The sequence below is a fragment of the Pseudopipra pipra genome, chromosome Z, assembly GCF_036250125.1.
Source record: "Pseudopipra pipra isolate bDixPip1 chromosome Z, bDixPip1.hap1, whole genome shotgun sequence".
Lineage (NCBI taxonomy): Eukaryota > Metazoa > Chordata > Aves > Passeriformes > Pipridae > Pseudopipra > Pseudopipra pipra.
This window is the reverse complement of record NC_087581.1, coordinates 23,212,626-23,230,034: the sequence shown is the minus strand read 5'-3', so window position 1 is coordinate 23,230,034 and position 17,409 is coordinate 23,212,626. Positions and strand designations below refer to the sequence as shown.

General features: G+C 36.6%; 1 protein-coding gene across 10 annotated transcripts in view; it reads left to right on the top strand.

Annotated features, from left to right (window-relative positions):
* Nucleotides 1-16,738, top strand: part of FCHO2 (FCH and mu domain containing endocytic adaptor 2) — an 82,623-nt gene extending 65,885 nt beyond the window's left edge. For 4 of the 10 annotated variants that reach the window (XM_064643051.1, XM_064643049.1, XM_064643048.1 and 1 more), the window contains 9 exons: nt 219-278; nt 3,930-4,041; nt 4,637-4,792; nt 5,747-5,879; nt 9,122-9,321; nt 11,439-11,503; nt 14,011-14,175; nt 14,417-15,083; nt 15,120-16,738. In XM_064643051.1, coding sequence (XP_064499121.1) covers nt 219-278; nt 3,930-4,041; nt 4,637-4,792; nt 5,747-5,879; nt 9,122-9,321; nt 11,439-11,503; nt 14,011-14,175; nt 14,417-14,439 — 914 coding nt within the window. In that variant the 3' untranslated portion in view covers nt 14,440-15,083; nt 15,120-16,738. Of the gene's footprint in view, nt 1-218; nt 279-3,929; nt 4,042-4,636; nt 4,793-5,746; nt 5,880-9,121; nt 9,322-11,438; nt 11,504-14,010; nt 14,176-14,416 lie in introns of those variants that run through there. The other 6 variants (XM_064643054.1, XM_064643050.1, XM_064643047.1 and 3 more) reach the window with 5 other exon arrangements.
* The last annotated feature ends 671 nt before the right edge of the window (nt 16,739-17,409 follow it).

Genomic DNA, 17,409 nt, shown 5'->3' with positions numbered 1-17,409 from the left:
AGTGTTTCCTGTACCCCATTTGTCCTGAATAATGGGGAGTTGACTCTTATTGTCTTTATCCGAGAGAACTCTAAGGCATGCATAACTGAGTGTTTCTTTTATGCTTTAGCCTTAATTTAATTTGTGAAGTATTTTTTTAATACATTAATTTTTAACATCTATTTTTGCTTGAAATATTTTGTTTTCTTGCAATGTTTTGTTTTATTTAAATGTAATAGAGGATGATCTTTTGATTCGAAATCTTCCTACAATTGAAAAGCTTAGTGGGACACCACCAGGTATTGTACTCAAAGCAGATTTATGTCTCAACTAATCATCCTAATTCACTACATCTAATAAAATTGTATTTCTTTAGAAACAAGTTTCTCTAGATGGTATCTGGCAGATACAAATGGCTTGAAATCTCAACTACTTAACAAGTTATATGTTTCTCAAATCACCGAAACTCGATATAACCACTTTTATATAATATAATCTTCTGCCTATCCCCTTCCCTGCTCCGCAGACAAGCTGAAACTTGGCGTTGCTTCTTCAGTTTGTCATTACTACTTTCTTTCAAGTAAAATGAATATATATTTAACTTGACAATCCTTATTCTCATAACACAAGTAGGTAAAAATGTCTGTATATTTACATAGAATACAAATCTTTGAATATAGACATAATATATATATATAGACATATATATATAGATAATAATATATAGACAAACACTTCCTTAAAATAAATTTTATTTTCATGATAGCTGTTTAGCCAATATTAAAATTGTCTGAATCTTTTTTCCTAAACTTAATTAAAACCATTTGATCAGGTTTATTCATTTGCCCTTTTTATGACCAATAATGCAGTCTTTTGCTCTGTAGTTTTGGTCTGCACCTTGAATGTGTCAATGCAACCATTTGTATGCTTGTGTCACTAGCTCTTTATGTCAGCACAGCTCAGGGGCTGGTAATGGTGGTCAGGCTGAGGTAGGTGTCAGGGCGTTTAAGCCAACTTTTCTGTCACTGCCGAAGGTGGTACAACTGGAACTTTGCACTGGGCTTCAGCCTAAGCTGGAGCCATGACACCTTGGTGCAGCTCTGTGATATCCTGTTCCTCTGAGACCTCACAGCAGACATGGAAGACCCTGAAGCTGGATATTGCTGCATTGAATTGTATTTTCAGCAGCAAGGCAACAAAAGGATGACTTCCAGAGTTAGATTAAGCAGTTATGTTTGTTTTATAGAATGGAATGATAGAATCATGAAGGTTGGAAAAATCCCCCAAGATCATCAACCATTGACCAATCACTACCATGCTAATTAAACCATAGTACTAAGTGCTCCAGTTGTTTCTTGAACACCTCCAGGGACAGTGACTCCACTACCTCCAAGGGCAACCCATTCTAAGTGGAGAAATTCTTCCTGATGTCCAACCTGAACCTCCCCTGGCACAGCTTAAGGTCATATCCTCTTATTCTGTCAGTAGTTTCCTGTGAGATGAGGCTGACTCACACCCTTGCTGCTTTCAGGTCACTGTAGAGAGTAATAAGGTCTCCTCTGAGCCTGTTTTTCTTCAGGCTGAACAACCCCAGCTCCTTCAGCTGCTCCTCATAGGACTTACTCTCTAGACCCTTCATCAGCTCTGTTGCCTTTCTCTGGACACACTCCAGCACCTCAATGTCCTTCTGGGAGTGAGGGGTCCAGAACTGGACACGCTGTTCAAAGTGCAGCCTCACCAGTGCTGAGTACAGGGGGACAATCACTGCCCTGGCCCTGCTGGACACACTATTGCTGATACAGGCCAGGATGTCACTGGCCTTCTCGGCCATGTGGGCACACTGCTGGCTCATGGTCAACCACTGTGGACCAGCAGCCCCGGGTCCTTTTCTGCCAGGCAGCTTTCCAGCCACTCTTCACCCAGCCTGGGTTTGTTGTGACCCAAAGGCAAGAGCTGGTACTTGGCCATATTAAATTTATAGCAATTTATTTGTTTCCATTTATTGGTTTTTAGGAGAATGCATAGATTTTTATGAATCAAAGAGTGACCAACAGTGGAAACAGAGCACGTAAAAGAGAAAATATCTCATTTGTAATCCCCAAAATAGAACTCAGAGAAATATGTATTTACTGTGGTGTTTCCTAAAAAAAAGTAAAAGCAATGTTAGTATTTCTAGTGAATTTCACTCTTCAGTCAAGAAAACAGTATTTGTCTTTTACCAATAGGAATAATAATTGATATATCTGCATTACTTGCATGATATTCAAATATCAATATAAAAATGTACACAAGGCCATTATGTAAAAGATTTTAAAATAATTTATACTCCTGAATGCAAGGTAATCCTATCTGCTCTGCAATTGTTTGTTGTTCCTTTTTAAATTGGGGGAAAAAGACAATAGAATAGCTCAGCAACTGTATTACTACCTTCATTGAGTGCATATTTTGGCTTTAGTGAAGAATAATTCTGGAGTTCAGTATTTCATCAAACAGAATTTCTAGTGATGGATAACTCATTATTTTATTGCATGTTTGCTTCTTGAAATAATGATTTCTGGAATCACAACTTTTATTGGTCATTTTCAGGGAGAGAAAAAACTTTGGAAACATGATCCATGTATTGTCTAACCTACTGTTCACATTGAGAAAAACTAAATAAATCTGTTTTGTAGCCAGCATCATAATAGTTCATTCTTCTAAGAATTTTTGGTTTTCAGCAGCTGTGACTAGATCTTTTTGATCTAAAGAGGCCTAAATGTTGCACAAATGTTTTCATGCTGCTGAGAAGTATTCTGAACATTTTACTGTCTTAGGCAAGAAATTGTGATGTATGAGAGTGAGGTATGAGGTAGAATTAGACCAACTTCTGTCTTTTGCTCTCTTTTTGTTACTACTTCATTTACTTATCTCTGAATTTAAGGTTTAATATGAAATATTAGTTCCTCTGTGAAGAACAAGGTCACACCTTACTTTTTGCTTCTGAAAGAGCTCAGGAAGGACAGCCACTGTTTTAAAGTAAATAAGTTTAATTTGCCATGAGCAGTATTATATAGAAGCATTTTGTTTCTGCTTTATGATATGAAAGAGAAATTTCTCAATTTGCTTATGAAAAGATGAAGATTGTGCCTCCTTTGTGGTAGATAATACTGTGTGGTACAGGCCACTTCAGCAGTGGGACAAAAATAAATTAGTAAGATGCTCTCTACTACGCTGCTTCACTAATGAAAAAGACAAAACTTCCAATATTGTCTTTTATATTCAGTACACATGTAGAAAATTTGTGAAAAATAAAATCCAGTGACAACCTATTTCATCAGTTGTTTATACAACAAATTATTTCAAAATGCCTTAGCATGAGATCTGAGTTGATTTTTGCATTTCTGTATTGGAATTGTGTTGTATTGGCACAAGAAAAAAAAATGAAGACTTCTCCAACAATTTCTGCTTGGGAATTGTAATGTTTATTGGCTGAAAAAGTTTAAAGAATGTTCAGCAGTTCACTTATGTGGTGTAATATTGATGTATTTGCATTCAAGTTCATTCTTGTTGTAAGTAAATTCTTTGCATTTCTATGACCATTTTATCATACATTTTTCCATACAAAAAGCATACAGTAGGGTTTTTTTTTAAAGCATTCTAGTCAATGTCTTATTTCCTTTGGGTCTGTTGACTTCACTTTCACCAGTGGCCATTTTAATGCAGTGTTCCTCTGCCTCATATGTATTTCCTTGTGTCTGTCTACATAATCTACTGATAGCCCTGTGTTCCTGATTGTACAATTGTACTGTACTATTTTTATGTATTTCTACATACTTTTCAAGTAATACTTCAGATGCTACTGTGACCTTGATGGCAGTAACCTCTTGTGAAAATTACAGATGTAGTCAACCATTCTGAAATCTATCGCTAAGCTTTTTGAAAATTAAATCTATACACTGTATGTATTCTAGGTGTTTCACGTGGTCCCAGCCCTGTCAGCCTTGGAAACCAGGACACCTTGCCTGTTGCAGTAGCCCTTACTGAATCTGTTAACGCCTACTTTAAAGGAGCAGATCCCACAAAGTTAGTTAAATAGTGAATTGTTTTGAATGTAATAAGTTACAATAAGAAAAGACACTGAGTCTATTGGTTATATTTTGGGGGAAAATGTAATACCTTAGGAGGGGGATTCAAAATGGGTTCTTTCCCCTGGTATAAATGACAAGAGTGGCTTATTGTTCTGTGCTGGCCTACATCCTGCTAGGAGTTCATATATACCTACTTTACAGAAATGTGTTCACACTGAGAATGACAAGGATATTTATCGTGTGCTACATGTAAATTTGGACAGATATAAGCACCTCATTCCCTCTGTCACATCCCTTGCTATGCTACTTAGGCCTTGCCTAAGCATAGCTGTACCATGTTTTCAAAGCCCAAAACATATCCACCAAGACTACTGTATGCTTAAGCAGTTAAACTTCTTTTCTTTACTTATTTCATCTTACTTCCAAGTTGAAAGTGACAGTACATTGTCACATTGCCCTCATTTGAGATTGATTTTCTGGTTTTAATTCAGTTCATCAGATAGTGCAAATACAATGTTTGCTTTAAAATTAATATTAAAACTAGGCAGTTAATGAGTTGCAATGAAACTGATGTTTTCATTCTCTTTTAGATGTATTGTGAAGATTACTGGTGATATGACAATATCATTCCCAAGTGGGATTATTAAAGTCTTCACCAGCAACCCATCTCCTGCTGTGCTCTGCTTCAGGGTAAAAAACACGAGCAAACTAGAACAGATTCTTCCAAATGCACAACTTGTATACAGGTTTTGTATTTTTTTTTTACGTAATTTTAAACTACATGATTTATAAAATATGAGTTGTATGTATAAATCAGAATTCTTTATAGAATTCTGGTTGATTTACTTACATATAATTATTTTCTTGAATTAATCTTGTTTGGCTTAGTTCTCTGCACTGTCATCATTAAAAATCTCAGTGATTACTTGCCTTGAAACTTGTGCTGATATAACAGGAGCCATAGAAAATATTTTGTAAATGTAGCTGTGCATTGTATAATTTATATTTATGCATTTTATAAATTATTTTTATATAAAGTAGTAACTATAGTAACTATGGTAGAAACAGTAGCCTTAAATAGAAAACAAATAGTAGGAGCCTTAAATGGAAAACAAGGAGTAGGAGCTTCACCTACTCTTATTTGTCACCTATGAGTGTATTTTTAAACTAAATAATTTCTGCACTAATCAGATTCATTACATAACTGTCTCTCAGACATGTAGTAGCATGCTTGGGAGAATTTGTAAGAAAAAAGTTTGCTGATTGAGTAGGGTTATTGTTGAAATCACACTTGGAGATATTGTTTTTTAAAAAATTAGGAAAAACTGGAATTTTTTAGCAGAGATATGTTCCAGAGATATGTTCTATTTCATTTATTGGAGAAATTTTTTGAAAACTAGTTAAATGCTTTTAAATGCAGAATTTTTTAAATTACTGAAATAATGAATCAAACCATATGCATCTGGGTTTTTTAAATTTAATTTCATTTTGATCATTCATTCTTAACATAAGGAATGATTCATACAACATTAAATTTAATTGCTGTTTGACATGACAGTTTAAAACTGAAATGTTAGCAGAACTGTATTTGACAGAGTGAATTATACTGAAAAAGCACTTTTTTCAAATTGTTACAATGTCTAGTATTCTTGTTTGAGTGGTGTAATACTTCACTCCTGATTGGTGATCTTTCTTTGTAGTGATCAGTCACAAAGTGACTCCAGTACTAAGGATTTTTGGATGAACATGCAAGCTATAACTGTCTACCTCAAGAAATTATCAGAGCAGAATCCATCTGCATCCTATTACAATGTGGATGTTTTAAAGTATCAGGTAAACACTTTTTTTCCTTTGGAATTTTTTAAGGCATTCCAGATCTGATATCTACCCCAAAATTAAAAGAATAATTGTTTGTCTGCCAGAATGCAGATGAACTGTCATCCCTCATCTAGACCAATTCTGGGTATGTCACTGCTTACAATGCCTAGACTCTGCCTAGGCTTAACACATTCCTGCTATGCTTCATGTCATTCATTTGGATTCAGGACCTTTTCAGCTTGCTTATGCACCAGTCCAATTCATGCATCCAAGCTTCAAACACTGCTTTTTTTATATATATTAGCAAAATCAAATTTTCCTTTAAGATTTGGTGGGACTTGTTTTAGTTTGTACTTGTACTGTCTTTGATTTTACAATTCCCTAAGATTAGGATGCTGTAGCTGATGAATTTTAATATATGGTAATGGATTCCAACTGAAAGAGAGAGTAGGTTCAGATTAGGTATTGGGAAAAAAATTCTTTACTCAGCAGGTGGTGAATTACTGGCACAGGTTGCCCAGACAAGTTATAGATGCCCCATCCCTGGAAATGTTCAAGGCCAAGCTGTATAGGCCTTTAAGCCTGGTGTACTGAAAGTTACCTGTGCCTATGGTGAGGGAGGATTGGTACTATTTGTTCTTTAAGGTCCCTTCCAACCCAAAGCATTCTGTGATTCTATCTGAGAACATAAGACATTCTGACCTCTCACAGTATAATAAAACAGTAGTAGTCAGGGAAAGTCATGCTTGACCAAGCTGATAAACTTCTGTGATGACATAACTGCCCCAGTGGATGAAGGTAGAGCAGTAGATATTTTCTACTTAGACTTGAAGAGGGCTTTCAACACTGTCTCCTGCAGAATCCTTATAGAGAAGTTGGTGAAGTACAGGCTGGATGAGCAGACACTGAAGTGAAGTGAAAACTGGCTGAACAGCTGGGCCCAGCAAGTGGTGATCAGTGGCATGAAGTCTAGCTGGAGGCCATTAACTAGGACTAAACTCCAGGGGTCAATACTGATTTTACCATTTAATAGCTTCATTAATGATCTGGATGATGGAGCAGTGTACCCCTGGCAAGTTTGCTGAAAACACTGAACAGAAATGTCCCTCTGGATACACCAGAGGGTCATTTTGCCCTCCAGAGGGAGCTCAACAGGCTGCAGAAATGGGCTGAAAGGAATCTTATGAAGTTCAACAAGCAGTGCACCTGTGGTGGAACAACTCCATGCAACCAGCTGGAAAGCAGCTTGGCAGAAAAGGACCTGGGAGACACTATGTTGAACATGAGCCAAACAACCTGCCCTTGCTGCAAAGGCAGCAGATGGTCTCCTGGGCTGCACTAGGCAAAGTGTTCCTAGTAGGTCAAGGAAGAGGATTCTTCCCCTCCACTCAGCACTGGTGAGGCCACACCTGGAGTGCTGTGTCCAGTTCTGGGTAGCCCATTGCAAGTGAGACTGGAGAGAGCTCAGTGAAGAGCCACAGAGATGATGATGGGACTGGAGTATCTCTCCCATGAGGAAAGGCTGAGCCTGGAGAAGGGAAAGTTCAGGGAAACCTCATCAATATGTATAAATACCTGAGGGAAAATGCACAGAGGACAAAGCTGGGCTGTTTTCACTGGTGCCCAGTGACAGAACCAGAGGCATGCTGAAGCACAGGAAATTCCCTTTGAACAGCCAGAAACATTTTTCTCCTGTGACGGTGACTGAGCACTGGCACAGGTTGCCTAGGGGAGTGGTGAATCATAGAATCATAGAATCATAGAATCATAGAATAGATTGGGTTGGAAAAGACCTCCAAGATCATCAAGTCCAACCCCTGATCCAACTCCAATTACTATATCATGGCACTAAGGGCCACATCCAATCTCTTTTTAAAAACCTCCAGGGATGGTGAGTCCACCACCTCTCTGGGTAGGCTGTTCCAATGCCTGATAACCCTCTCTGTAAAGAATTTCTTCCTAACATCTAACCTAAACCTCCCCTGGCAGAGCTTGAGCCCATGTCCCCTTGTCCTATTGTTGGTTGCCTGGGAGAAGAGACCAGCCCCCGCCTGGCTATAACCTCCCTTCAGGTAGTTGAAGAGAGTGATGAGGTCGCCTCTAAGCCTTCTCTTCTCCAGACTAAACAACCCCAGCTCCCTCAGCCTCTCAGAAGTCTCTGTCCTTGCAAGTGTTCAGAAGTTATCTGCACATGGTCCTGGGCAGCTGGTTCAAGATGGCCCTGCTTGAGCAGGAGAGTTGGACCAGACAACTTCTGGGAGGTTCCTGTCAACCTCAGCCATTGTGTGAATCAGTGAGATATGTTCTGGCTGTTAATAAAAAGCCTTTGTGAATATTCAAGACAGATTCACCTTGATGGAGAATGAATCTGGGGCAGGGATATGCCTGCATTGAAATGTCTGGATATCTGAGACAACTGTACCCACAAAAACACCCTGAAAATAAGCTGTCAGTCTACCTATTCATACAATTGTAGTTTCCACCTCCTCCCAATATGGTCTAAAATCTTGGTATAGTGAATCTACAAAAAGCATGTTAGGCACATAGAATTCCTGAGAAAGATGGAAGGAACAAAACATTTCTTTAGTTGGCTGAGATGAATACTGTGGATTCTTTGTGGAAAAATGAGGCACTGGCACATGGAAGCCCAGGCAGAGAGAAAAGGTTCTGGGCTGCCAAGGAAAGGTTGAGCGTGTGCACCAGGACATAGAAACTTCCTCAGGTAGGCTGAGAACATGGTAGAGGTGCATCAGGGCAGTAGCACAAGCTTAGCTACAGAAATGGCATTCAACCTTCTGCAGCAGGAAAATAATGCTTTGAATAGGTAAGAACTATTTTGCTGGCTGCCTGTCCCATAATGACAAGTGTTGTCGTCTGCTGCTGGCTGCTTGGGCAGCTAAATTGGCATGGCACACAACTGCTATGGTTGAAGTCATTTCGCTGCAAGCATGCTTGTGTAAGGCAGAACACAAGACAAAACCAAAGCTTACAGAATGTGTTATAAAAGTAAGAACAGGGAGGAACCTCATAGGCCAGAAGGAGTTTAAACCTTTAACTATTTCATTTAAAATTAAAATAACAAAAATTCCTTTTGGCTGCAACGTTCTTCAGAATTCTGTGATTAAGGACTCTAAGGTCAGTTGTTCTCCTGATATTTTGTCAGTATTTAGAGTTGTGTTTGTTACAGTCATCCCCTAATTCTGCCTAAAAGGGGAATATTTTAATTAAGCTGCTGTCAATGGTTTATTCTTTCACAGGTATCTTCAAATGGCATACAGTCTACTCCATTGAATCTTGCAACTTACTGGAAATGTGATGCTAGCACTACTGATGTGAGAGTGGATTATAAATACAATCCAGAGTCTATGAATGTGCCTGGTATGCTGTCTAATGTCCAGGTTGTGGTACCAGTAGATGGAGGAGTAATAAACATGCAGTCACTTCCACCTGCAAAATGGTAATTTTAATACTTTCAGTACTTTTTTCAGATTCATTTCAGTGCACTCACTGGTGTCATAGGCAAAAAAATTTCATAGGAAAAAACAGCAATATGTGTAGTATCAGGTGTATAGACATTTTCTGGTCTGAAACAAATCATGTGCAGCTAGTTCATATAGACTAAAATGAGACAATATGCACCCATCCCAGATGTGTAATAACATAATCCCATTATGAAATTTCCAATGTTTGCTTTCTTTTGGCCAATAGATAGGATAGACAATTTTAATACAGTAATTTGAAATGGATAAAAACCAATTTGTGCATGTGTGTATAAATATATTCATATATATGGATTATATAAAGTGGCAGAAATGCAGTTCTTAAGAAGATTTCCTGATTGTTTAAAACAAACCTCAGTAACTGAGGAGCTCTTCATAAGCCAGTTAGCATTGTCTCTCAGTTCAAGTGTAATGCAGATTGTGATCCAACTAGGAGCTATCTGCTACCACTTTATAAGCCTGCATTTAAAGTAACACTTAGAAGTGAAACATAGATCTTGAGTAGTTACATTACTACAAGTTTGTGAAAACAAGCAGAGCAGTACAGTCCTGGTGCAAAAGCAGAATTCAATCACTGCGCCTGTGTTTTGGTGTCAGGTAAGAACTTACCCAGCTGTAATATAAATCCTGGACAGTTTATTTTGAAGAGGATCTTTTTAACATGAAGAAGTCAAAGAATACCAAATTGAAGGAAGTCAGGCTTTGTTAACATTATTTCTTTTAGATCAGTTTACCATAAAAAGCAAGGCTTAGAAGAAAAATAAACCTCATGCATTTATCAGGTAGATTCTGATGTTTCTGTAGGCAACACATTTAAAGGTGTTAATTGGACAAAGTAGTAATACAGTATCATTTTAAGTGAAAAAAAATCCTGGGCAGAACTGAATCTTTCTTAACTTGGTGTTTCAAAGAAATGTTACTTTTAACCAAGATCTTAAGCTTATTCTAAGCAAGGACAGGTTCAGAATCCTGCCTGAACAACATGACTACACTGTCTGGTGAAGCCCATCTCCCAGCCCATAAACCCCTCTGTAATGAAGCCTGAGTGAAAGCAGGAACAGCCACCCTGAAGACCTGGTATCAGCTAGGGAAGACTTAGTGACAGTTGCATTACTGATTCATCAGATTAGGAAATTTGAGTCCAAATTCTCTTTCACCTAGGCAACTACCAAAAGCCAGAATTTTGAGCCTGGCAAGCTGACCAAAAAAAAAAAAAAAAAAAAATTCAGTTATGTCCCAGGCAGCTCTAGTATTTGTGTTGTGCCACCTGCTTGGTCTAGTGGGTTGGGTGGTGGGGTTTTGGTCTTTTTTTAGAAATAAATGCTTTATGTCTTGACCTCTTGTGAGTAAGTGCTACCATCTGTGCTACTTATGTGAGCATTTCAGTCCTGCTGCATCAATGCCAAGAGCAATTTCAAACCTATCAGCACTTCATGCTGCTAACAGGTATAAGTTGTTGACTTTCCTTTGATGGAAGTGCTGGAAAGTGCTCCGGGAGTTAAAATGCCCTGTCAGCTTAGAGACTCTTGCGCTTGGTGCCCTTTGCTGCCCCTTTACAGTGTCTGAAGTTAGCTTAAACAGTGTGTCGCTTACACCAATTAGTTTTACTAGAATGGAAATGGAATAAATTTCATGGTTCCAGGACTCTCACAAAGGGGAGAGCAATCAAGATTGCTCCCCCTCCTACCATCATCATGAAGCATAAGGCATAGCTTCCAAACTACTTCCAGGGTAACTTACCCTTTGAGACTGCAGAGGATCTTGAATTTTAGAGCTGTCCCCCAAACCACCACAAGAGCCATAGGTGGGGACATAGGACAGTGTTAAATGTATAAAAAAGTGTTGTATAAGATGTATAAAGAAGTGTATACTTCTGAGCTTGCTGTTCTGGAACAATGGAGACACTCCCTTCTCTTTTCCTCTTTTCCTACTGCAGTTTTCCACAGACTTACCTTAAAATGAGCAAATGTTTTTTATAGACCTCCATTTAGAAATGTCTGTAACATACCAGTGCAATCAAGGGAAATAATGTGCTAAAACTGGTGCCTATAACTAAATTACCATTCTCTTACAGGAATGCAGAGCAGATGAAAGCATATTGGAAAATATCTAGCATTTCAGAGAAGTCTGAGAATGGAGGCAAGTTATACTCTTTTGTTTTCTTGTACAGAAAAAATTTAATAGTAAAAAAGTAATCATCGTAGCTTCTACACCCTCATGCCTCTTTACACATTTTCTCATGCTGTATCCTATTTAGCAGTTTGCCGCCTCGTCAACTAATTGTCTTCTGAGAGATTCCATTAATAGTGAGATGTCAAAATATAAATTTATTAATGAGTTATACAATGGAAAATAATGAAGTCCCCTGAAAGCAGTTAGCTCTAAAATGGAGTTTAGATCAGGTAGGAAATTATTGCATTCGTGTTATTTGGAAGCGAGCAGTTATTCAAATGAAAATAGGTTTAATATCCATACACAGATAATTTAAATAAATTTGAAGAAGGTAAATGGAAGAACTGTAGGAAAGAAAAAAAATAATCCAGAAGTTGTGTGCTGAGATAGATGATTCTTGACCAACATTTTGAGTCTTGGTTTTGACCGTAATGACTCTAGGAAAAAAATGAATCTATGCACATCTGATGAGAGTAGTAATTTATACAGTTTTGTATAAGGTACCAATAGTTGTCCTCTGCCCAGCTGCTTTTCTCTGAGCTCCAGTTGATGTCACAGCCCTTACAGTCTCTGCAGGTGCAATATTTTTCTGAAGTAGTACAGGAACCAAAGGCAAGCATCTCATCCTCAAAGCCTCTGTGGAGAAATGAACTCTAGTGTAAAGGAAAGGCCTTTATCCTATTAAGAATTTAGTGAAGAGTATTGTGAAAGCACAGATTTGCTTATAAATGTGACTGGTTTCACCTAAAAACCACAAGCCTGAAATGGGAAGATGATCTCTATTCCTGCAAAGGCTGCAAGGTTGTGATTATCATTCAAACAAAATCAGAGAGAATTTTATTGGACAGAGGTGGTTGCTGTAGTCTAGTGGACTTTGTCCTTCACTGACCTCACAGTTCTTTTCCGTCTGTCTTCTATTAAGATTACATATAAATAGCCCTCTTTTTTTTCCTCCCTCCTTTCCTTTTCCAATCTGTGCAGCTTCTTTTAAAAGAAAAAAATCATACTGAAAGACAAATGCAGCAACTTTGCACCTGCAGAGCATACGTAAAATCGGCTGTTAGTGATATGATTTGCATCTTGTGTGTTGACAACAGACTTGCACATATTCCACCATTTCAGCTATATTCCCTCTCTTCCCACCATCTTTCTTCATCTTTTCTTTGAGTATATACACAATAGTAATCTCAAGTTAGTGTTTAAGAGGAAGTAACAATATGCTGGTCCTACACTTACAGAAACGGGGGGAGAAGTTGCACAAACACTGTCAATATTAGGACAAATGTCTTGAAGTCTTGATGGATAGTGATAAAATGTTTTGGGGTCTTTTATGGTCCAACACATTATGTAATCTGTCAGTTGGAGAGAGATAAAACAAACTTTCAAAGCACTTGAATATATGAGTTTCAGTACTTACAGTGGAATGAAGTTCCAGTTTAGTCAAAATACAACAGACCTACTGAAGAAACAAAATTGGTCTTAAGCTAAATTTATCAAAAACAAGCCACTGCATAAAAGACTTTAATTTAGTACCGGCTTTTACCTCAACGTTTCAGTTACTAATTAGCTTTGTCCTTTAGTAGTTCCTATTGACTAGGAATAGCAAGTTGTTTTACAGAAGTAAAAGTACTTGACATTTGTTATTCCATTATTAATTATTTAAATCTCATTTTTCCCAGCATACCTTTGCAAGAACAAGAAAAGACTTGTTTAAAAACTAGAAACTAGCAACAATGTGGGGTTTTTTAAATGCCTTTCATTGACTACAGAAATGTACTTGAAGTAATTTTGACCTATTGATGCTTTGTAATAATATCAAGGTGATGACACTTCACCAGTGTCTCTGAAAAAATCAACTGAAATTTGTGAGGAAAAGTATTTAATCAGACCTTTTCTTTATTAGAAAAAGAGTAATTTCTTTCCTCTGGGTACATTACCATATAGCTGCATTTCTTTCAATGGTTTCGTTCATGCACTTTCATGCAGACAGATCATGACAATTTTTAAGTATTCTGAAATACTTTCAAATCTGCTAGTGAAAAGCAGATACGTCCTACTTATCTATATATCAGATAGTTTCTACCATGAGATAGCTGGTATTAAGTACTTACAGACCAGCAAACATAAATGATGATTACAGGGACCAATCAGGTATTTTAAGTCATTAAGTAATTACTAGGCTGTCTGATGCACGCGTTCTGTGTATGTGTATGTGTTCCTCTTTAAATCATTCACTAATGTCAGTGATTTAAATGTGTATTTTTTTCTCTTTAAATCATTCACTGGTCATTGTCTTAAACAGAGTATTGGAAAAAACAGACTTGTCCTCTCATCTCTTTTGAAAATTTGTGTAGGACTGCCAATAGGAATAGATCTCAAAGGTCACAATGTTAGTTACACTTCTTACTACTAAGAATTTTGGGAGATCTTTTTGTTCTTGCAAAACAACCAACTTTTCAGTTTTGTTTTTATAGGTTCTGGATCCCTCAGGGCAAAATTTGAACTTTCAGGAGGACCCAGTAAACCAGCAACACTTGCAGTGCAATTCATCAGTGAAGGAAGCACCCTTTCAGGAGTAGATGTGGAGCTTGTAGGCACTGGCTATCGGCTTTCCCTTCTCAAGAAGAGATTTGCCACTGGTAAGACACTGACATGCTTCTATATTCAAATTACTATTATACATTCTCTAGTGTTAAATTCTAAAATATGATACTGTTAAATGAATGATGATGTGTAAATAGTTACTTTTCATTAAAACATCTCTGACAAGTGTTTCATAGGTTTTTTGTTTTTCCATAGTTACTCAAACTGCTCCAAGGAAAGTACTGACAAAATGTGGTTTATCTACTGACTGCAAAAAAACCTACCTTTGTTTTTCAGGACGCTATATGGCAGATTGTTGATGTACCTGTGAAAGTCATCGGATCAAAGGAGTGCAAGAAACCCACTCCGCCCTCTCTACTTTTCAAACACTATTTTAATACCCATTAATTTTTCCAAAATGTTATCTACTTTGAGGCTAAACTACAGAAAGTAAATGCACTTTTGAAAGTCAATTTGAAAACTTTTTATTACTTTACAATAGCACTGAAGTTAACTTCAACACTGTCTGTAAATGATCAACTGCAATATTTGGGAAAATTTGTTGACAGTTTAGTAAATTTATATAGGTGAAGTCAAAATAGTAATCCACAGCTGTAATGAAAGTATGAAACTGTATGTTGTACTGTAAACATTAAACCTAAAATGTAGGACAGCAAGTAAGAAATATTTGAGCTTTCCATAACTAATATTCATTTTTTAGATTCTTTAATTGCCAGCTTTTAATTGCCAGTTTTTAAAGACAGCAGAGGCTAAGTCTCGTGTAGTTCTTCTGTCCACCGATGCCACAAAACCAGCTGAGTTAGAGATGTATAAAGGAAAAGTAACTTCATTCCCCTGTATCATATATTATTAACATGTAAGTTGTTTTATAAAGGGGTTTTTTTCCCTAAGTGCAATGTGTTACAAAATTGCAAAACACAGCAGAGATTTCCTTCTGCAGTTGGTAAATTTTTTGGGCGTTGTGATTGCGACGCTGTAGATTTTAATTCTGGGCGTTGTGATTGCGACGCTGTAGATTTTAATTTATTTTTATATGAATTGCTTAACAATTGTGCCTTTCAAAAAAGCCTGTGCCTATCCAATTTGATATTCATGTGCCTCATTTCCTTTTTCAGAGTTTAGCTCTTCATGAAGAAAGCATGATATTTGTATTATACATACAATTTTATAAAAATTCCTTTCACTGGGATTTATTTCAAAGGCAGATTTGCAAATAATGGAGTTTGTTTTAAAAGATGTTTAAAATATTGAATTACTTCCTCATGGGGTAACCACAATAAAATGTGGCTGTAGTAAAGGGAGATGCATCATTCAGGACTCAGAAACTTTCATTAAGTAACTTTATTGTCACCAAAGATGAGAATCCTGAAAAATTACTGAAGATAGTAAAAGCAAACTCTAAAAGCAAACAGCATTACTGTTCACTTTGACTGTAAGTCTTTAGACTTTGAGTGCTTTTGGGGATGTGTGATGTGAAAGTTCTCATAGTACTTTGGGAGGAGTATTTTATGGTAGCATTATGACAAATACTGACTTGTCCATTAATTTTTTTCTATAACTACCAATTTTAATATTTCTATTGTCATCTAATCTGCTTGCCACAGCCTAGGCAGAGGGAAGTGACATCATTAATATTTTTTAAAGCAAGTCAGTAATTTAGAAAATATTCTATGTATTTATATTATCAAGGGGGTTTTTTTAGTGCTGAAATCAAAAGCATTGGGGCAAGATAATTCAATAATCTTCATAGAGGAATTTCAAATGAATATTTAGAGTACTAGTATCTATTTCAAATTCTCTGTTAAAACAGTAAAACGTGCTCGAGTTAATTCATGCAAAGCCAGTAGTGAAATGAACTGCTGAAGCTTTACAAGAAATTATGCCTTTGTAGAGGCTACACAAATTCTAATGTACACTACATACTTTTGCAGATGAGAATTCCATTGTTAATACTAAGAACATACTGTGCTGTAGATTTGATTGGAAGAGTATATTTGGCTCCTAATTTGCTAATCTTATTGGTGGTAAATTTATAACTCCTAAAATGGTACAGTCTTTTTACTGGAATTTAAATTGTAATCTGCTTTGTAATCAAACTGATTAATGTGACAATACTTCATAAATGAAAACCAAACTGTTATTTCAATTTCTAATCAAGTATTACTTTAATTCCTAAGTTAAATGAAGTAGTTAATGTTTCAGCACTTTTAAACTAGCCTTCATTCAGATGTTTTTACATACATTTGTGTTGGGTGCAGGTTACAATTTTGAAGCCATACAAGTTTATATCGCATTTTTGTAAAGAAACTCAAGAACAATGTAAAAAGTACATGTAGCTATCTGATATTAAAAAGAAGTATGTAGCAAGCTGGTTCTTGCCTGTGTATACAGCAATATCCCTTGTAGCTGCCTCCTAAGAAAATGAATTTGTAAACACAACTCTAAAGGATCTGAATTTTTATGAATTGTTGCTACATCAGACTGTAAATTAGAGCATACAAGTTTATCTTACAAAAATTGTAAATACTTCAGAATTTTCATAAAATGTAAATTTGAAAAAATTTGCACCCATAATAAACATGTAATATATAATTTAAAGACTGATTTATATTGCCTGTACTTTTGCAGTTAGTTCCACAGATCTTCTAAGCAGTAAGGTAATACAACAAAACTATGCCTATATTGAACATTTTAAAAGTGTTAATTGATTTTAAGTGGTAAAGGGTAGAGATAATTATGAACTCTTATATATTTAAAAACACCACAGAGAAAGTGAATGGAAAGATGACTTCTGCAAAGAGTTGCATCCTTACTAAACTGGAATGCCTGAGATGTCTATAATGGCCCATGCCTTTACTCAGTTGATATGATTAACTAATAAATTAGATTAGGCAAATCTGCAGATATTTTGAGAAAAATCTCGACTTTGTAGACAAGACCTGCTCTTTGTAAATAGTGCTATCAAATGCTATACATTCCCTGTCTTTCTTAATAAGCCTATATTTTGTTGTGTCTGCAAGAAAAGAATTAGTGACAAGATTAAAGTAATTCCTCCTGTAGGTTCCACTAGTCAAAAAGAGTAGGCAATTTACATACTGCTTCAGCAGCCCTTCTAAGCTTTGGGCATAGGAGCAAAAGTTGAAACTGAACAGATGTGCTTGAATCTGTTTGTTTCCTACTAATCCCAAGGCTTATAGAAGTTTCATAAATAATGACTTATTAAATTGACTTTCTCAGCTGGTTGAATATCACTGCGATAGAGGTACCAT